This window comes from Aulonocara stuartgranti (genome assembly GCF_965226115.1).
Source record: "Aulonocara stuartgranti genome assembly, chromosome: 17".
NCBI classification, from domain to species: Eukaryota; Metazoa; Chordata; class Actinopteri; order Cichliformes; family Cichlidae; genus Aulonocara; species Aulonocara stuartgranti.
Genome location: NC_138953.1, coordinates 30,703,166 through 30,725,145, shown reverse-complemented (window position 1 = coordinate 30,725,145; position 21,980 = coordinate 30,703,166). Strand labels below are relative to the sequence as shown.

The window sequence follows — 21,980 nt, the reverse complement described above, 5'->3', positions numbered from 1 at the left end:
GAAAGTTTCTCACTGTCTGAAGATGCAGTGTGAAGGCCCTGAAATGATCAAAAGAGACACTGAGTTAGTGACACTGAGGCTTTTTTCATTTTTAAACAAGCCCATGTCTCTAATCAAAAATCCGGTACTGTGGCTCTGGGTCATAAAAATCTAAAAATCCAATGAATCAGAAATTGACAGCATTAGCAGGGAACTAAGTTTCATTAGACGGCTCCTGGTCAAAGCCCTTATCAGTCCTGCTTGATTGATGACAATATGTTGCAGATTAATACCGCAGAAATCAATTTTAGAGCTACTTCTAGCTTCTACTGCCGCTGCTCCGTCGCAAATACAGCAGAAGAGCCGATTGACCAAACATATCTATGCTGTTGCGATAAAGTTTGCTGCATGATAGCAGTTGGTTAGTTTTTCCGAGAATTTAGGAGGAAAAACTTAAGGATGACGGCTTCATTTGAATTGACCCTTTAAAGTCAACTGTATCATATTTGATACATGTTTACAAGTTTTTGTCAGTTTTTGAGTCTTCTAGATCATCAGTGTGATGATGTAGAAATAAACTGCACGATTAACTTTGAAGGATGATGTAGCAAATATGATACAAATTAAAACTCATCATTTATACATCGTTTAATTCCCTCACAAAGTTCACTAAACACTTCATTTTCACAAAGCTTGAATTTTCTGGCGATTATTTTGTGATTCGGGCTTTAAAGGGCTTTAAAGGGAAAGCTAGTGAATACAGCAGCTAAACATGGATTTTACAAGCAGCTGGAGAATCCTGTACATTTATACTTAGACCTGTAACTAACGTTCTTTGTGACGTTATTCAAGCTCAAATAAGCTTCTATCCTAACAATAATCATTACAAACATTCTCCCTCTGATCGATTTCATCTTCGGTTGTCTGCTGGTATTAATTTCAAATCCTGACTGCTTCCATTTCTAACCCTTATTTCCAAATAGCGAAGGACGGACATGTTGATTATTTTAGCTTTTCTTTCATGCGTTTTGAATTTTTTTAAATAAGCAGTTTGTTTTTACATCAATTAAGCACACTTCAAAGCTTGATTTCTATTTTACTCTTAATAAAGTGTTTCTATTAAACCTTAATCTGTAATGCTCAAATGTTTTGTGCTTAAGGGACGTTTCTGAATGCTTCTGAACCCTCTGCAGCTCAAACCCTGTCTCTCCCTTCCTTCTTTCCTTTCCTCACTCGGTGTCCTCACCGCCCGCTCAGCCGTCCCCATGTCGCTGCATCAGCAGGAGTGGAGAGAGGCATACCTGGGTCTTAGTGGACTCGAGTTATTCTTGTTCCTTAACATAGTTTTAAAAAGTCTAGAATTGGATTCAAATTCTTGCTTATAATCAGGGTGTGATTTTATGCATCCCTCTCATTTTTATCGCTGCACTTTGAAACAGTCTACAGCACAAACTTCAGTCTAATGGGGAGCTGATTTCACTTTCAGTGCTTGCAGTCTTTTTAAGTAGAAATTTCACTGCATGGGGCGGGCTTTTCATTGAGCCAAAAAGCACCGCATGTTCGTTCATCTCGTTGAACTGCAGCTATGCATGGGGCCGCTGTCTGAGACATCCTGCAGACGTTACTCACATGCGGTGGTGCAGCTGCTATGATAGGCTGACAGAAAGTAGTAGGTGCACTCCTGTGTAAAAAGAGCCGCTCTAAGTCAGTCATTAAAGCAGGCTGTTGTCTAAGTTTGAGACGTAGGATTGTACTGCAGCAGAATATTTATTCAGCCTAACAATTCTTTAGACTGACAGTAATTTTTTAGCTTATTTCATATTAAATAGTGACGTTGATGCACAGATAGATTTGAGTCTTGCTTGTATCATTAGGATTGATTGGATTGTGACTGAAAGCACAAACGTGATGCTGAGAATTTTGCACATTAATTTAAAACCAGAATCCTTTTTTGCACAAATCCCACCCTGTTTATAGAAAGTCTGAAAATCAAAGTCGATTACAATATTTGACCCAGGTGTGGTAAGGCCCTGTGAGCTGCAGAGAGTATCAGAATCACATGTGAAACCAGGTTTTGGTTTGCCCATAAGCATCTTAAAGCCACAGTACACATTTATGGCACATGTGGCTGTGTGCAAAGGCAAATCTGAAATTTGATATTGTTATTAAATTGAAAGTAAAGCAATGTCAATAGCTTTGGTTAAATAATATGTTCACCTCTGGGCTAAAAGTAACTGTCGACTGAGGTCTGCATATCTGCAGAAAATTGTCTGTGTATCTTACCATTGTCAGAAAATGCTTTACTCATTTGTGTGGTTGTACATTAAATAATAATAATAATAATCAGGGGCAAAGTCTCCTCCACTATTTGCTTTGTGTTTCTGGGGACATGTTACATTGTGTGACAGGTTTTTAAGATGTTCCTGGGCAGCTCAACACCAAAGTCTTGTTTGTTTCAAGGTCACATTATTATGCTTATACCTGTCACAATGTGCATTGTGTTTGGTTGTTGTGTGTTGTGGGCGGGGCTTAACTCTGACTCTCTCCCGATCCCTCCAATTGTTGTCTTCCGGCCGCACAGGGAAGATGGTGAAAAAAGTCTGCCCCTGCAACCAGCTCTGTAGTAACTATCTCTCTTTTTGGTCTTTCCTCCCTCCCTCCATCCATACCAACTCCTCCATCCTTGCACTTGCTCTCCCACGCTTCCTCCCGCCTTCTGACGCCCTGTCGGTTACAGCTCCGACCCTCTGCCAGATTTGAGATCCGTTAACTTCAGTTATTTCAGCTAAGACGAGCTTTGCAGTTTCGATGATGGCGTTTCAGGGAAAGTCCAGTTTGAGGGCTGAAATAACTGAAGTGTGTAGCCTTAACAGATCTAAACTGACAGCGCATGCACCTGCAAGCTCTCCCTCTCTCTCACACACGCATATAATGTGCCAAACACTAACACATACAAGCTGCCCCTCCCGTTCCTCTCAGCCTTCACCATGGCTTTTGGCTTGGACTACATAGACCAGAATCCCATGCTGCTGCAGTCGTTCATGACTCAGCGTCTCCTCATTCTTATTTTCCTCCATTTTGTTTAGCATGACATGACAGTTTATTTCTATTTATTGATTTATTTATTTTTGTCAGACCAACTGTATAATCCTTGACAATCCTTGCATATTCTGCCTGTTCTCATTTAATATCTGATATGAACAAATCATGTCAATATTTAACGCCCATGCTCATTCTGCTGGCATGGCTTTGGGATGATCTTGTATGCAAAGGAAGTGCATCAGCTTCGTGTGATTATAAGGGTAATGTGCAGTTATGGGGATGTTTAAAACATAAGAAAACATGATCTATCTGCAGTATGTGTATATGCTTTTCATATCTTTATGGTTTTCCTCGTAGCATTTATAAATGAATCTTTATCTTCTCTTCCACAGACCTAAATTATTTATAAAAATTGCATATTTACAAAAGATAAACCTGTATTCTCAAAGACTTGTCTGCAGTATAAGGGATCCAGAATTAAGGGACTTGAAACTGTTGTTTGAAGCAGCAGAGTGTGCAGCGTCTTGTAGCAAAGAGCTTATTTCACTAGCCAGTGTTTGGTGGTTTCCTATTGGACTGATAGACCAGCCCTGTCATTACCCATCATTGAGCACGGTATGGGGAACACACAGATGCCAAAAAGCCAGCCTGCAGTGTGTGCTTTTTTTTTGGAGTTTAGTCTGCATTAAGTTTGGTAGTGGGTGGGAAAAAAAACACATAATACTTCCTGATACAGAGCTTGAGCACCATCTAGTGTCTGGGAAATGTATTCAGAGTTAAGAGGTGCACTGCAGGGGCATTTTGAATGCTCTACAGGCTGTCCAGTGTGATCTGATTCCTTGTTATAAATAAGATATATATACTATAAAGGGTTTAGCATTTATCCTAACTGCCAAAGTGCCCTTCCTCTGCTATCATAAGTTGTCTCTTATTCCTGTTTATCATCATGATCTCCATCATTAAAACTAAACAATGCAGTTCTGTGACCATGTCGACATGCTCAGCTGCCCTAAACCTCCTGACCTGACCAACCTCTGTCTGCCCTTTGTGGTTAAGACAGAGCCGCCTGCCGCCAATCACAATCATCCAGATAACATTAGCTTTGCCTCACCTTTTAAACATTATCTCACACTATTTGCTCTTTTCCCTCCTCCCTTGTGTCTATCTTGACTCTCAGGGACGAATAGCACCAATGCAGTGAGCGGTTCAGGTGGTTTGGGTCAAAGCCAGGGGGGTTCTCAGTGTCTGGCCCCCAACATGCCAGCCCCACACCAGAGGAAAGGAACCTTCACCGATGACCTTCATAAACTGGTGGACAACTGGGCCAGAGATGCCATGAACCTCTCACAGGTTTAGTGCTGTTTTTGAATGTATATTTTAAAACATAGCAAGAGTTTTCATATCAAAGAAAAATATATTTTATCAGTGACTCAGCAGGTCCCATAGTTAGTTCACTAGATATGAAGACAGAGAGGAAAGAGCTTAAACTCTGAAACCTCCTTTTTAGAAATGCAAATGTGTTTGATCTGTTGAAGAAACCTGATCCAAGGCCTTTTGGATGTATACAAAAAGTGTTAGCCATAACTTTGTGCCTTGCAGTGTTAATCTTAAGAGAAAGGTCATGAACATGACAAATATTTTTTCTGTTATCAGTGGACATGGAAGCAGTTTTTTATGATTAATTATATATTACATCATTATGTTTGTACAGTAAATTAAATATTGAACTGTTTCAGGGTAAGAGGAGTGCCAAACAGCTGCAGCAGGCTCCGGTGCAGGGACACAGCTATGAGGTTAATATTAAAAAACACCACATCGCATCATTTCTGCACTAAACTCTTAGAAAAAACACAAAAAGCTGTTTGATCCCTGCCTGCTTTACTACATCCAGATTTCTGGATGATGTGCTATTGTATTCCCTTAACAACTGATCTTTTGGTGTTTAATTAAAATGCATTATTTTGCATCATGTGCCATTTAAAACACAGTAAAATTTACACGTTATTATATTACAATGTGATATTGATTTTTCAAATTGATACTTTTTACTTTTCAGACATGCAAATTCCCAAAAAAATGTTTTGGTTATTTAATTATTAAATTCCACCTGACATGAAGCAAATCTGCTGTGTTGGTGGTGCAGAGAATAACACAGTTTGTTTAGCTAAGATAAATGTCGCATGGCTGTATTTTTGGGTTGTTTTTTTTTAACTTACATTTTAAGCAGGCTTGGTTAATAATAACTCTTTAATTTTAACTCCTTGAAAGACATCTTTACCTAGCACAGGGAACTAGAATCAAATTATTTAAGAGAAAAATGCTTAATTTTGAATTTTGAGTGACGTTTCTCCTCCCCTGCAGGTTATCCAGTCAGCCAGTCTGGGCAGGAAGTACTCCGCTCCCAGCCAGCTGTGTCCCAGCAGCATAGGTGGTTCAGCCCACATCCCAACAAACTCCAGCACCGCTACCTCTCTGGCTGCCCGAAAGGGCTCTTTATGCCACCCTCCTGCCTCCTCCACTCCACCCCAACCCCAGCTTCCCCAGTTCATCCACTACACCCCAACTGCTGCCTATAGTGCACAATGGTCTGGTCCGGCTCACAGCCTGTCCACCCCACACCAAGCACCAACACAGCCTCTGCTGGTCAGTACCTCCCAACCCCTGGGCCCCTACCCCACGCCACAGGGCCAGATTCCAGGCCAGGGGCCACTCCAAGCTTTCCATGTGACCAATACCCTGCAGAAATCAGTCAGTAACCCGGGAGGACCCAACTTGAGGACCACGTAGGGCTCAGAGTCGGGGCCGGTTTAAATCACGGCCTGAGAGGACTGGTGTGAAGTGGAGTGTTCATCGCTGGATTGACTAGAAAGTGTGATTGATTTTATTTCTTTTGTTGGGAGAGGGGGGTTGAGACGGGGGTAGGCATGCGTGTGCATGAGAAGCCACTTCAGGCTGCACTTCAGAGAAAAGCAGTGCAGCCTTTCTGCTGTGGGCTTGTAGCAAAAGAAAAAGACTCAGAGTACAATGATAAAAGGCCAAAGAGGTTCTGACAGGGTGTGTGGGCTTGCTGTCAATAACTGTCTGCATGTTTGCTCTAATGGCTGGTTTACACTTGTTGGATTTCACGCTCTGACATGAGTTAACATATCTTTACATAATATGGGTTAGTGAGCCGTGCTTACTAGACAGACGACATTACATCAGGCTCAGGAGGAGGAAGAATGTGGTAGCCAGCTTTTACAAAATCCAACTTGAGCCTTTGTGTCCGTGGAGTACCTTCTCATCAATTCCTGCTGGTACTGATTTTAAGGCCTCTGCTATCCATGTTTATCAGTCTCTGCTAGAAATCCCAACAAAAAAACTTGCAAATATGCATTTCTTCCATTGGGGGTGAGCATTGCTAGTCCTCACATTAACCGATATTGTTGCTTAGCGTTAGGAATCAAAATCGTCAGTGTTTCTGACAGCAGTTAGCATCCTTAAATCAAAGGATTACAGGAGGAGATGCAAATGGCAGCAGATAGAAGGGTGAGGTGAGAGCAGAAGACGAGTCCGCATAACTCTAATCGAATGTTTCAGGAAGTCGTTTGGAAGTTGGAGAGCCTTCCTAACCTTTAAAAGCACAAAGCGAGTCAAGATTAAATCAAATACATATCGAGACTAGATGTAGCCCAGCATCTCCGCCGTCTTCTTCTCCCCCTCCCCACCGCTCAGTGTGGCAAAGTATTCAAGCAGGTAGAGAGAGATGGAAGTGGGGAAAGCCCTCCATCAGCTTCCTGTTTCAGCTCACTTCATGTCGATGGGGTCCCAAACGGGCAGAACAGATGCTTCACGACTTCTTTCGTCCCTCTCTCTTCACCTCCCTGTTGCAATTTGAAGCAATAACAGCAGAAACCTTTTAGAAGAGGACAAAAAAAGCCCGAACACAAGAGAACTCAGTGTGTAAAAGTGACCTTGTTATCAAGATAATATCCATGTATAGTTCGTGTCTGTTTTTTCGAATGTCTGCTATGATGATTCCATTTTTTTTGTGTGTGTCGTTGGGTTGGTTCCCTTGTTGCCCCCTGCCCCACCCACCTACCGCCACCCCAGCTAGCAATCTGACGCATACACATTCACACACCCACGCAACTCTTATGACATTCATATAAATACACAAAGCCGCATACAGTCATTCACAGACTCATGTAAATACACTCACGCATAGTTGGAGGTGTAGCAGCTGTCAGACTCATGGGCCGTGCCTCAGTTCTTAGTGTCATAATTAGGTCGTTTTCAATATCTGGGTTGAAATGCAATGTACATTATTGTCATAATTATTGTTGTTAATGATTGTTCTATTTAAAAAGAAACAAAAAACAAAACCGTGTTCTGTCAATGGACCTGTTATATGTGCACATCGCTGTATGATGTGGAGACACTGTGATTATTGTTGTTTGTTATTAGCAAATGTTGTTGGACAACATTAGTTTTAGGGTGAATTTAAAAACAAAAAAAAGCATATTTAGAATAGTTTTTCGGGGTCCTTTCGCTTTCAATTCACAGCTTTCCACAAACGAATTTTTGGAGATCGGTAACCCCTCTCTCTCTTTCTCTTTTTTTCCAATAAGCGTCCTTCTGTCAGTTTACTGAGGACACACTTCCAAACCAATGCCTTACCAACAACTAATCAATCCGTTTTTTCAGGTCATCTCTATAAACTGGGTGAATTGAAAGCCGAAACTGACCTGAGTATAAAGACAAACCGGCGTGAACGCCAGGATAGTCGATATTTAGATAATAAAGTAAAGCTAGCTATTTTTTTTCTTAATACAGTACTTGTCTATCAGACACTTTAAATAGCCCTCCTCTTCCCTTTCTCCCCTGGTTTTGTTAGATGAATGTGAATGTATAAAAACCAATGGTGTCCATTTTTAATGTACTTGAAAAAAAAAAACCCTGTCTTTTATTTTTGCTTGTCTTCGCTCCCCCTGACCCCTCTAGAGCCTCTAGTGATGGCTGGAGGTATTAAACTAGTGCCTTGCTTCCTTCCTGTTGCTTCTCCATTGGAGGTTAAAGTGAGCACATTGGACAGAATTTGTGGAGGATATAAGGTTGTTGCTGTGAAGTTTAGCGGATGAGGCCTGCAGTGTATATGTGCGCGCACGTTTAGGCCGGCTTGTGATGATTCCTCCTGAGTGTATTTTTTGCAAAATGGGGAAATTTGGAGTGAAATGCTCTGCTGCCGTTTGAACGAAGGTTGAGATTGACGTCCAGAGACGGAGAAAGGCAACCGTTTGTTATCAGTGTTGTTTCTATTGCTGTATATATTTTTTTTTTCTTCAGTTTTAAGGAGGGAGTTTATTGAAGATTGTATTCGAAGCTTGGACCACTCTGTACTTTGACCCGAGTGCAGCATACTTGCGGGGAGAGCATGCCGTGGTACAGTGACATAGTGTTCTTTTTAACGTGAGATCAGCTGATATTAAAGACTCGTTTTAGCTTTCTGTCAGGATTTGAAACTCTGAGACCATCAGAGCTAACCAGGAATGTGATATAGGCCATGATGTCGCGCTCTACTGTCAGAATAATTTGGGTTTACTGAAATATTGTGAGAAGCGCAGGCTAATGGCCCTGTTTAGGTATGTCTGAAATCTGTTTATACTTGGCGTTAAAATGTATCTGGAGGGATCAGATCACATGTGGATGTGGCACTAAATATAAAAAGGACCACCAAGGCACACTGTGATAGGCTGAGGTAGTCTGCAGTGCATCAGGCCACTTCTTTTGAAGTGTAAATATCGTTGTGCCCTGATGCATCCCCCTCAAGGACTTCAGAGGAAAGCATGTCACTAGTGCAAGATGTACAGTATAGGTCCTTTTTCCTATTGTTCTGCCTCCTTTGCAAGTCACAAATGAATTATCTGTGTTTGTTTGCTAGCCTTTAACTATCTAGCAAAAGTCACATATACAGGAAGTAGCCAAGCAGTCAGCTGGACACTTTCAGACGCGGTAAACAACAGCTGTAATCTTGTGATCCGGTCATGCATTAGATGCATTAGTCAAACCGAGTCTAAAGAAGGTTCGGTATATCTAAATAAGCAGCAACCTAACACTTGAAAATGCAACTTTAAAAAAATGTAGCCAAAAAAGTGTTTGGTGCATATAGATACTCTGTGACATCATCTTTTTCTGATACATTTTAAACTAGTTGGAAGTAACTAGCTGGAAGAAAGAAAGGAATAAAGAAAAACAAGGCAGTACTTTGTCAGGACCCATAAAAATTCTGCAAAAATATTAACGAGGCAGCACAGTTGTCAGCTGTCTTTACAGAAATCGAAAAACCAACAAATAAAAGTCAGCTTTAACGAGTTTTTGAGTGAAGGTATGACAGAGATGATGGCAGTCATGATGATTGATGGATTTAAGGGAGTACGTGCAAGGCCTCTGGCACCCTCTACTGTTTTTTTGTTTTGTTTTTTTAACCTGTAACACAAATTAAACATTTGGTACAAACTTCAAAGCTTTGCATCTTTCCATTGCTTTTTTTCCAGATTGTGTGTAAGTTACTTTGTAAAGTTTGTGCAAAAGAGCATAGATCTTTTTTCGTTATATTCCTCGAGAAAAATAACGCGACATTTTTTACTACTTGGCAAGTTTGGTTGAAGCTGTGAATAGTCATTGAGCCACTTTGCTTCTGAGTTCTCAATATAAGCATTCTGTCAGACCTTTAATGATGCCACAAACTCAGTGCCATTTGATTTTTTGTTTTTGTCAGTGGAGGAAAAAAAGTGGCGTAGTTACCTGCTTTAATTCACTGGAGCTGTTTAATTTGCCAGGTATCATCCTGGATCTGCACTTTGCAGCTGCAGATTTGAGGTTTGGTCATATTTTACTGTCTCTCTGTTACGCAATGATTACAATAAAAGGAATACCTGCTGCGCTGCAATGCCCTTGCATGCAGTATTAAAACTGTCACTTTAATAATATCAATATCAAACTGAGATTACAGTAGGTTTTGACGGCTATGCCCCTGCTGGAAGTGGGTGCAGTTATTGTGAAGTTTTGGAGTTGTCGTGGAGGAATTTTACTGTGAAAGGCTCGAAAGTTTTCCAGCACAGGCACTCTTATTGTGAAGTTTCCTCGAGTTAAAGTGGAAAAGTAGGATTGTGTGTTTCAGGAGAGGCGTGCACGGTGTAGCAATAGTTTGAACTCGCTTGCATTAGAATCAGTTTCCTGTTGATGTGTTTTCCAGTTTTCGCCTCTTCAGGACTCGCTTACCCTTTACGCTTTTCACTGTAGAAGTGCCCACATGTAAAAAACAAACAAAAGAGAGAGAAAAACAACAATAAAAGAGATTCTGCCTTTCAGCGCACACACACACACACACACAAAGCCACAGTCACAGATACATGCAACTCCTCGCTGTTTTATGTAGCTTGCTCCTGTGAAATGATGTGTTGAAAACAGCAACAGTTTCTGTGAGCGTTGCTGAAAATATGTCGATTTTGTTTCTTGTCTCTCTCCACTCTCACATTTTGTTTTTTTGAATTCTCACTGTGCCGTTTTACTGTCTCTACCAGCTCCTAATTTAATTCATTGCTTTCCTTTTTCTGTATCGTGGTTGACGTTGTTCAAACATGGTCGGATTTTAAGTAAACAAATATGAAAGAATGAAAGAGAATAACAAAAAATAAATAAATACATGTAAGGAGTCATCGACAGCCTTTAATGGTATGTTTTGCACTAAGTATAGAGTGTTCAAGCTTCTTATTAAAAACAAAACTTTGCGCTTTGCGCTACAATACAATAAATTTGTTACTTTATTTGTAAAAACTTAATAAATAAAAGTTGTTTAAGAATCTGAGTGGGGGTTTTGTGTATTATTTGGGTTGTTATGGCTTAAATAGTTTTTCTCTGCCGACTCAAACCTTTTAAGTCTGGATGAATCACTCCATTATAATTATACATTCAATAAGAATGTATTCTTAACCTTCCGCTGAGAGCATTTCTGGTGATGCTGCTACCTCTCATGTCCTGTCTCAGGTCTTTGCTGGACTTTTTTCCTATTTCTTAAGACATGACTTTCAGATACTTTTCATCTGAAGTATTTTTGTTTTTCTGGGGTTTTTTTTGGCCCCGCCACTTTTTCTTTTGTCCTCCCACTTGTCCAGTTTTTTAAGGCAACACAAGTTTTTGGCTAACAGCTCTTTGGGAATCACCTTGGTGGTGCAAAAATGCTATTTTTATTCCTGCCCAACTGCATTATCTTTGACATTTTTCACATATTCAACTAAAGAAACAGGAATGATGTGTTTTGCACATCTGTGCAACAACACAAAATGCTTAAGGATATAATTTACAATCGATTCTTTGCTAAGTTGTCTGATATGTGTAGAAACGGTACCGATTTAGGTTCTTTTTTTTTTTATGTTTGAGTGATTCATGGGTCGAGGAGTAAGGTGTAAAGAATGGACTAAAAATGAGTGAAAAGCAGACAAATGTCTTAAGAAAAACTTTGAAAGGCCTCAAGAAAACCTTGAGAACTATTGCTCAAAAGGACTTTGAAAATGCAAGAAAGTCTGACTCGTTGTAAGAAAATTATTAGCAATGAGAGGTGGCTTAAAGAAAAGTAAGTGTGCCGATGTGGATGCTTGCAGCGACTGCTGTATAGAGACCATCCTGCTACACATGAAACACATCAGAGTCATAATTGTTATTTTAGTCACGTGTTGGTTTATTATCCTTATTGTTTTATCTGGGACTGTTTGCAGACATCTCAGAGAGAGGAGACACCAGCATCTGAACAGAGACTCAAACCAGCAACCTGCAGCTCCCTGCTTGGCTGCTCCAGTTTTCTCCTCACTCATGTTGCCCACCAGTGATTTCTAGCTGCCCACCCACACAGCAGGCTAGAATATGCGCTGAGCCTCAGCACCCAATACTTGGACATGTTTTCTTTATTAAATAATGAACCAGACCCCAAAAAGTAAACAGCTTTCATTGCTAGGCAACGGGAGCAGCATTTGGCGATGCAGCACCTGACATTCCTGACCTTGTGGGCGGAGCATGCATGGAATTGAATGTTTAGTAGAACTGTGCAACACAAGCACTTAGTTACAGCATTTTCCATTTTATCCAGACACAGCTAGAGACACATCTACAGCAGCATCTCTGTGCAGGACAAACGACAGTTGACAAAGAAAACATCGAAAACTTCACTTCACTACAATACGTTGGTTCCTTTGTTTAAAAGGCCAAAATGAATCGAGAGAGAACGAGAAGAGGATCGGCGAGTGCTTCACCATACAATACAGTACAGCTGATTAACCTGCAAGAAGAATTTCAAATGATACAGGCTGAAAATGTCAAATTAAAAGAAGAGGCAGAAAAATCAAGAGGAGAAGCTAAAAATTCAAAGTTTGAAACTGAAGTAGTATTGCAGGAATTACAGCATGTGGGTCTAAAACTTAATGTTGAATTGTCTGCTCTAACTGCTCTATCCCATGTTGTTGCAGTATATTAATGGCTTACATTGTACTGTGGATGGATTGTCTCAGTTGTTCTCCTGACTGAAGTTTACAGTCCGTTTAATGCATAAAGCCATTAACTTGGTAAGAGAGTCGGGGAGATCTCGCATAATGAGTTCATCTTTCACCTCTTCATGAACATTGTGTCACAGTCTGGCAAGGGCAGACTGTAGGGGTTGACAAAAAGACCCAAAAACGCAGACTCCAAGGAACAGGGAACAGAACTTGAAATGTTAACAAAAGGCGAGCCGTTTAATATGGCTGGTAGAAAAGGTACAAACAAAGGGCAAGGCAAACTGAAGCAAAATTAACACAAACCTAAACTGGGGACTCTAAACAAACAATAAGAAAAACCTAGACAAGAAACTTGGAAGCATGGCATGGGAAACATGGCGTGGACAACAGACGACCTGACAATCACACACTGAAAACAGAGGACTTAAATACACAGGAGGTGATTAGGGGAAGTGGGAACACATGGAGGAACAGCTGACTGACATGAGCCTAATGACAGGACAAGGGAAGTGAAACTAAATACAATGAACAAAGAACACACGACTCTTTCAAAATAAAACAGGAAACATGAGACAGACATGATAATACAAACTTGATAACATAAGCCACGCAGCATGAAACACGAAGGGTGAGGGGAAGCTTAAATACAGGGGAAGAAAACACAAGGAGTCTAATAACCAAATGAACTTAGATAACCTAATGAACAAAATAAACTCAAACTTAAAACGCTGGGTCAAAAGACCCAGGATCATGACAGAGCCCCCCCTTCAAGGGCGGATTCCAGACGCCCAAAACCACGAACAAAGAAAAGCAACAAGAAAACAAACATGAAACAAAATCAAAACAACCCACCCAGGGCGGGCGGTGGGGGTCCAGGATGGAGGGCCTGAAACAAAACCACAAACAACAAAGAATCTGAAGCACTCAGTCCAAACACAGGGCTTAAGAGTCCGAGCTCAGGGGGCCGACCCGGAGGTGGTGGATGTGGCTTAGCCAGTGAGGCAGGACCAGGCGTGGCGATGACCTCAGGCTGGGTCGAGGCAGGACCAGGCGTGGCGACGACCTCTGGCTGGGTCGAGGCAGGACCAGATAGTGGTGGCGCTGCAGGCGGAGGCGCAGAAGCCACAGGTGGTGAAGCAGGTGGTGGCACTGCAGGTGCGGAAGCCACAGGTGGTGAATCAGAAGGTGGCTGGACAGGCTCATTAGAACCCCCAGCTGACGTGGCATGAGGCTGGACGGCCTCCTCGGGCCCCCCAGCCGGCGTGGCGTGAGGCTGGACGGCCTCCTCGGGCCCCCCAGCCGGCGTGGCGTGAGGCTGGACAGGCGAAGCTGAAGCAGAAGCTGGACCAGGCGACAGCGAGGCAGCCTCAGGTGGTGGCTGGACGGGCTCCTCGGGCCCTCCAGCCGACGTGGCAGCCGACGTGGCATGGTGCTGGACGGGCTCCTCGGATCCCCCAGCCGACGTGGCAGCCGACGTGGCATGGTGCTGGACGGGCTCCTCGGGCCCCCCAGCCGACGTGGCAGCCGACGTGGCGTGGTGCTGGACGGGCTCCTCGGGCCCCCCAGCCGACGTGGCGTGGTGCTGGACGGGCTCCTCGGGCCCTCCAGCTGACGTGGCGTGAGGCTGGACAGGCGAAGCAGAAGCTGAAGCAGAAGCTGGACCAGGCGACAGCGAGGCAGCCGCAGGTGGTGGCTGGACGGGCTCCTCGGGCCCTCCAGCTGACGTGGCATGGTGCTGGACGGGCTCCTCGGGCCCCCCAGCCGACGTGGCAGCCGACGTGGCAGCCGACGTGGCATGGTGCTGGACGGGCTCCTCGGGCCCCCCAGCCGACGTGGCGTGGTGCTGGACGGGCTCCTCGGGCCCCCCAGCAGACACAGGAAAAGGCTGCACAAACTCCAACTCAGCCCCTGGCTCCAACCTGGCCTGGATCTTGGTCCCGCAGTAGCTTAGCTGAGCCTCATGGCTAGCACTTCCAGTGCAAACAGTCTTATAATTTGGCTTCTTGGAAGCAAAGTTCGTAGCATGATCAATACACTGGGATGCTAGGTAATTGTGCAGAGGGATAAGATATTCCGTGGAAGACTTGGCTGGTGATTTTTCAGTCTTAGTCATTTCATAAACATGCCCATGAACCTTTAAGGCAGTGTTTGTTCCAATATTGTCCCTAGAAAAAACGCGTGGATTCAGAATATAATCACCCACCTCATGTTGCTGTGAGCCGTGGGGACGACCTGGACGCCGCCTCCTCCTGGAAGCCGTGGTTGTGGAGGCCGGCGCCGCTACGGCTGAGATGAATGTAGCGCTGGGAGCAGCCACCAGTTGAGGTGAGGGAAACGCAGCACTTGTCTGCTGCAGTGGCGACATGGACATGGAGACAGGTGAGAGACTGAATAAGCCAACTCTTACTCCTGTAGCCGGTGAAGGAAGAGCTGCATCACCGCAGGGCTGGGGTGATTCAGCCTGCACACTGGGCACCTGCTCAGGCGATGATGGTGAGGCAGAGGAGATCGTGGCTGCAGCAAACTTCTTTAAATCTGCAGGCAGGCAGTCCATAAAACCTGGGTTAGCCGTGGCTATCCGGGTCAACTGAGCCCGAATAGCCTCCTTCTCCTCCCCCTGCTTCCCTGCACAGGAGATAATCCAAAGTCCACGAAGCTGTGTAACACGAATCTTGAATTCAACAAAGTCACTGAAATAAATGTCCGCTGGGTCCAGCATGGTCAGGTCGTTCTGTCACAGTCTGGCGAGGGCAGACTGTAGGGGTTGACAAAAAGACCCAAAACGCAGACTCCAAGGATCAGGGAACAGAACTTGAAATGTTAAAAGGCGAGCCGTTTAATATGGCTGGTAGAAAAGGTACAAACAAAGGGCAAGGCAAACTGAAGCAAAATTAACACAAACCTAAACTGGGGACTCTGAACAAACAATAAGAAAAACCTAGACAAGAAACTTGGAAGCGAAGCATGGCATGGCATGGCATGGCATGGCATGGCATGGCATGGCATGGCATGGCATGGCATGGCATGGCATGGCATGGCATGGCATGGCATGGCATGGGAAACATGGCGTGGACAACAGACGACCTGACAATCACACACTGAAAACAGAGGACTTAAATACACAGGAGGTGATTAGGGGAAGTGGGAACACATGGAGGAACAGCTGACTGACATGAGCCTAATGACAGGACAAGGGAAGTGAAACTAAATACAATGAACAAAGAACACACGACTCTTTCAAAATAAAACAGGAAACATGAGACAGACATGATAATACAAACTTGATAACATAAGACACGCAGCATGAAACACGAAGGGTGAGGGGAAGCTTAAATACAGGGGAAGAAAACACAAGGAGTCTAATAACCAAATGAGCTTAGATAACCTAATGAACAAAATAAACTCAAACTTAAAACGCTGGGTCAAAAGACCCAGGATCATGACACATTATTGAGCAGTGCACTCCTTAAGGCCTCCTGTCCCCAGCCTGTCTCTTCAGCCAAAATCCAAAAATCAATAGAATAGTCAGACATGCTCCGCTTACCTTGTTTGTAGTTCAGCAGACGAAGCGCGGCGGCTTCAGCGCCAGAGCCTTTATTGAACACAGTCTGGAATTTAGACAGGAAATCAGCATAGGCAAGCAAGACCTGAGCCCACTTTAAAGCCTGGTCCCGCAGCAATTGGACAAAAAAGGTTATTTTGGCCGCGTCGTTATTATGGAAGCGCCGCTACTCACGGAACACAAGAGTACATTGAACCAGAAAACCAGCACACTTGTCTGACTCACCCGTAAAAGGTTCCGGCGTGGGCAGGGGTCTGTCCGAGGGTGGCAGAGGAGCCGGAGGTGCGCTCGCAGCGGCAGGTGGAGGCTCCTGGGGGGCGGGAGCCGCCGGCCAGGGATTATTTTCCAGAGGAGTTAAGCGAGCGACTGCCTGCGTGAGCGCCGCTATTTCGTGGTGGAGCCGCTCGAGCATTTGCTCATGTCGAGCCAGAGCAGCTCCCTGAGCGATGAGTGCCTGAACGACAGGGTCCTGAGCGGCTGGGTCCCGACCTGCTTGAGTCCATGCTGGCTGGATCGTTCTGTCACGTTTTAGTTAACGAACTCAGGCGCAGACCGGGACTCTTTACAGAGTTTACAATCAATTTATTTACACAACGACACCAGGTGATGCTATTTACAACGTGCTGGAGGGAGGGGAGGGGGGTCCAGGGTTCCGGGGTATGTGAGGGGAAAGACGGGAATCAGACGCCCTCCAAAGGCTCTCTCTCTTCACTCCCCACACTGGGGAAACAAATCCACTCACTCGTCCACGGGATGACAGGCAGGCAGGGAAAGGTCCGGGAAAGATCTGTACACAGAAACTCTAGTTAGAGGCGAACAGACGGAAAGAACTCACAGATTCTGATTCACAAACTACTGAGCGACTGACGCTGATAGCTCAACGATCCAGCAACGAGTGACACAGTGCTGCTGTCTTAAATCGGCCTTGTGATCATCCCGATAGGCAGCAGGTGCGTGGGCCAGAGGCGGGAGCCCATAATGAGCACCGCCCCGGCAGGTGAGAGAGAGAGAGAGAGAGAAGAGAGAAAAAAAATGTTGCCTAATACAGGATCAGCTGGTGAGGCACAGGGACCATGACAGTACCAGAGCACCTCCATCCAGCCACCCGGTCCTCTCTCGACCCCCCTGCTTGGCTTTACTCAGTCTCTGTTGCACAATCGTTTACCCCACAACCAAAAAGACCGGAACACCCTGCCCCAGTCCCCCGTCCAGTCTCGACACCTGTGGGTTGCACGTTGTCATTCTCTGTGGCGCAATCGGTTAGCGCGTTCGGCTGTTAACCGAAAGGTTGGTGGTTCAAGTTGGTGTTATACCCAACCATGTTATAGCCATGTTATAACCAAGTATATTATAACCATGTTATAACCAATTATGTTATATCCAACCATGTTATAATCAACGATGTTATAACGAACCATGTTATAACGAACCATGTTATAACCAACCATGTTATAACAAATCATGTTATAACCATGTTATAACCAACCATGTTATAACCAACCATGTTATTACCATGTTATAACAACCATGTTATAACCATGTTATAACCAACCATGTTACAACCATCTTATAAACATGTTATAACCATGTTATAAACAACCATTTCATAACCATGTTATAACAGACCATGTTATAAGCATGTTATAACCAATCACGTTATAACCAACCGTGTTATAACCATGTTATAACCAACCATGTTATACCCAACCATGTTATAACCATGTTATGACCAACTATGTTATAACCATGTTATAACCATCCATGTTATAACCAACCATGTTACAACCATCTTATAAACATGTTGTAACCATGTTATAAACAACCATTTCATAACCATGTTATAACAGACCATGTTATAACCATGTTATAACCAACCATGTTATAACCAACCATGTTATAACCAACCATGTTATAACCATGTTATAACAAATCATGTTATAACCATGTTATAACCAACCATGTTATAAACATGTTATGACCAACTATGTTATAACCATGTTATAACCATCCATGTTATAACCATGTTATAAACATGTTATAACCAACCATGTTATAAACATGTTATGACCAACTATGTTATAACCATGTTATAACCAACCATGTTATAACCAACCATGTTATAACCATGTTATAACCAACCATGTTATTACCATGTTATAACCAACCATGTTATAGCCATGTTATTACCATGTTATAACCATGTTATAACCAACCATGTTATAACCATGTTATAACCAACCATGTTATAAACATGTTATGACCAACTATTTTACAACCATGTTATAACCAGCAATGTTATAACCATGTTATAACCAACCATATAACCATGTTATAAACATGTTATAACCAACAATGTTATAACCAACCATGTTATAACCATGTTATGAATAACCATGTTATAACCATGTTATGAATAACCATGTTATAACCATGTTATTACGAACCATGTTATAACCATGTTATAACAAATCATGTTATAACCATGTTATAACCAACCATGTTATAAACATGTTATGACCAACTATGTTATAACCAGCCATTTTATAACCATGTTACAGCCATGTTATAATCAACCATGTTATAACCATGTTATAACCAACCATGTTATAAGCATGTTATAACCAACCATATAACCATGTTAAACCCAACCATGTTACAGCCATGTTATAATCAACCACGTTATAACCATGTTATAACCAACCACGTTACTGCCATGTTATAACAAATCATGTTATAACAAATCATGTTATAACCAACCATGTTATAAACATGTTATGACCAACTATGTTATAACCAGCCATTTTATAACCATGTTACAGCCATGTTATAACCAATTATGTTATAACCAACCATGTTATAACCATGTTATAACCAACCAAGTTATTACCATGTTATAACCAACCATGTTATAAGCATGTTATAACAATCATGTTATAACCAACCATGTTATAACCAACCATGTTATAACCAACCAAGTTATAACTGTTATGCCCCCAGAAATGTGTTCTTTGTGTTCTCCTTATCTCGCTATCGTAGCTTAGAGCGATGTGTGTATTTTCGTAACCATGACAACATGAGAGCAGTGTACGCTGGGAGTCAGGAAGTGAATCTACTGTGTGACTCGGGATATTAGCGTGTGGGCTCATGCAGCCGCCAGCTCCGCCATTACAGGGTTAATCCTTTTCTCTTCGCTAAGGCATAGTCTGTGAGTATAATCTATTTTGTATAGCTAAGCGGTGAAGTGTTTTGAACTGTTGTCTGTTATTCGGCTAGCGTTATCGTGTCTTATATAAGCTACGCGGCTAGGCTGTCAAGCTACGATAATTAGCCAGATGTTTGAGCTTATTGTACCTATAATACGTTTCATGTATTTCATTGTATTGTGTTACAGTTTCACAAAAGTGCCCAGTAAAAACTCCTGGAATCCAATCGTCTGAGTCCTGGAGATTTTTTGGGAGTGTTTAAGCTGAATGGAAACTTAGCCCATTACAGTGAAAAGACTGCAACGCAGCTAATAGGGATACGAGGATCGCCGCTGTACGGAGCTACTCATTACCAAGAGACAAGCGGCCTCCACTACAGCTTTTGGAGAACTTCGCCGCAGCCTTCCTCTCCCGATACTGGAGACCCAACGACACACAATGTCACAACGTAGCAATGCTGACAAAGGAATTGGAGACAGCCAGTCAGAATGTGCGCGCTCAGGGAGCAGTCACTCATCCGGCACATCGTCTGGCTCAAAAATTAGCATAGCCATCGCCATGGCAAAAGCAAAGGCTGAAGCCGCGCAAGCCAGAGCGGCACATTCAAAGAGGGAAATCGAGCTTAAAGTGGAGCAAGCACGTATTCAAGCCAGCCTTGACGCACAAATCGATGAAAAAGAAAGGGATGCCGCCGTTGCTGAGGCAAACTCCCTAGTAGCTGGTCTGCAGGATATGGGTCTCGAAGTACGCAGCGAAGTTAACAGCCTGGTCCGCCAGTCTGTCAAAGACCAGCGCGTAGCCGCCTTTGTCTCCGAACAGGCCAGCCTGAGCGCCAAGGGTCTATCGGCTACAGAAAATAACCTTCCCCCTTCTCAGCCAGTCACTCACCCGCATAACGCGGCTCAGACCCAAGCCGCCGCTCCTGCTGCTATTACGCCACACCAAGCTCTTCAGGGCCCTTGGAGAAGCGACGCACCAACACGACAGAGCTCCAAGTCACCCTTCTACCCCCCTCCAACTCCACTCCTACAGCAGAACCCCAAACGAGATTCTACGTTTCCCACGCATCAGCCCGTCCACGGGACGCTCTACGGAGGTGATTACGACCATTCTACAACCACTGACCTCATCAAATATCTCGCTCGTAACCACTTGGTGACTTCAGGTCTCACCACATATGACGACCAGCCAATAAACTATTGGGCCTGGAAAACATTGTTCCAGAACGCCATTGCCAATCTAGACCTGTCTGCTGCAGAAGAACTCGACCTCCTAACCAGACACCTGGGAAAGGAGTCAACAGAGCAGGTAAGAAGAATAAAAACGGTCAACATCAGGAATCCAACTATTGGACTGTGCTCAGCATGGGGGCGCCTCGACGAACTATATGGCTCCCCAGAAGCCGTCGAACAAGCTCTGTTCAGCAAACTAGAAAGCTTCCCAAAGCTCACGACAAAAGATCCACGGAGACTCCGGGATCTAGCCGACCTGTTGTCAGAGCTACAAGCCGCTAAAGAAGATGGCTACCTCGCGGGCATGTCATACCTGGATACCTCCAGAGGAATTAAGCCCATCATCGAGAAACTTCCATACAGCATACAGGAAAAGTGGCTATACCACGGGACGAGAAACAAGCAAGAACACTTCGTTAGCTTCCCACCTTTCTCCGTGTTGGCGGACTTCATCCGTACCGAGGCGAAAGCACGTACGGACCCAAGTTTCAACCTCTTCACGCCAAGCCCCCCAACCGAGAGAATGAATAAATGGGAGAGGCCCACGAAGACGTCCGTTCACACCCACAAAACACAAGTCTCAGGCACTGCCAAGTTCGAGTCTAAGGAAAGCAGGGAACGTATCGACCCGAATAAACATTGCCCCCTGCACAAAAAACCCCATCCTCTGAGGAAATGCAGAGGTTTCCGTGAGAAGAGCTTAGATGATCGCAAACAGCTTCTGAAAGAACACTACGTCTGCTTTCGCTGTTGCTCGTCAACAGAACACTTTGCAAAGAACTGCACAGCCAAGATAACATGCACCGAGTGTGGTTGCGCTGCCCACGTGACAGCCCTCCACCCTCACCCACCTACCTGGAAATCTAAGTCGTTCCCCTCCATCTCAGAGGATAGCGGGGAGGAGGACAAAGCTGATAACCAGGAGGTCAACGCAACGTGCACACAGGTATGTGGGGAAGGTCTGAGCGCTAGAGCGTGTGCTAAGATCTGTCTCGTCAGGGTGTTCCCAAACGGACGAAGAGAGGAAGCCAAGAGAATGTACGCTATATTGGATGAGCAGAGTAATCGCTCCCTCGCGCGGTCAGAGTTCTTCGAAGCCTTCAAGATCTCCGGGCGCTCGTACTCATACACACTAAAGACCTGCGCGGGACGTACGGAGACATCAGGAAGGAGAGCCAGCGGCTACACCGTAGAGCCGTTGGACGAGAAATTGAGTATCTCTCTGCCAACACTCCTCGAGTGTAACCAAATTCCCAACGTCCGCGCGGAGATTCCCACCCCCGGTGCGGCCTATCATCATACCCACCTAAAACGCATCGCTGACAAGATACCGCCTCCGGACCCAGACACCAGCATTCTTCTCTTACTGGGCACAGATATCTTACGGGTCCACAAGGTCCGAGAGCAAATAAGCGGCCCAGGAGATGCTCCCTTCGCC

The 21,980-nt window shown here is 44.1% G+C and overlaps 1 protein-coding gene across 7 annotated transcripts in view; it reads left to right on the top strand.

Moving 5' to 3' along the window:
• The window catches only part of wnk1b (WNK lysine deficient protein kinase 1b), a 100,374-nt gene extending 89,515 nt beyond the window's left edge, over nt 1-10,859 (top strand). For 5 of the 7 annotated variants that reach the window (XM_082511924.1, XM_082511928.1, XM_082511927.1 and 2 more), the window contains 4 exons: nt 2,561-2,602; nt 4,199-4,371; nt 4,758-4,814; nt 5,383-10,859. In XM_082511924.1, the coding sequence (XP_082368050.1) occupies nt 2,561-2,602; nt 4,199-4,371; nt 4,758-4,814; nt 5,383-5,808 (698 nt within the window). In that variant the 3' untranslated portion in view covers nt 5,809-10,859. The remainder of the gene's footprint in view (nt 1-2,560; nt 2,603-4,198; nt 4,372-4,757; nt 4,815-5,382) is intronic. The other 2 variants (XM_082511926.1, XM_082511929.1) reach the window with 1 other exon arrangement.
• The last annotated feature ends 11,121 nt before the right edge of the window (nt 10,860-21,980 follow it).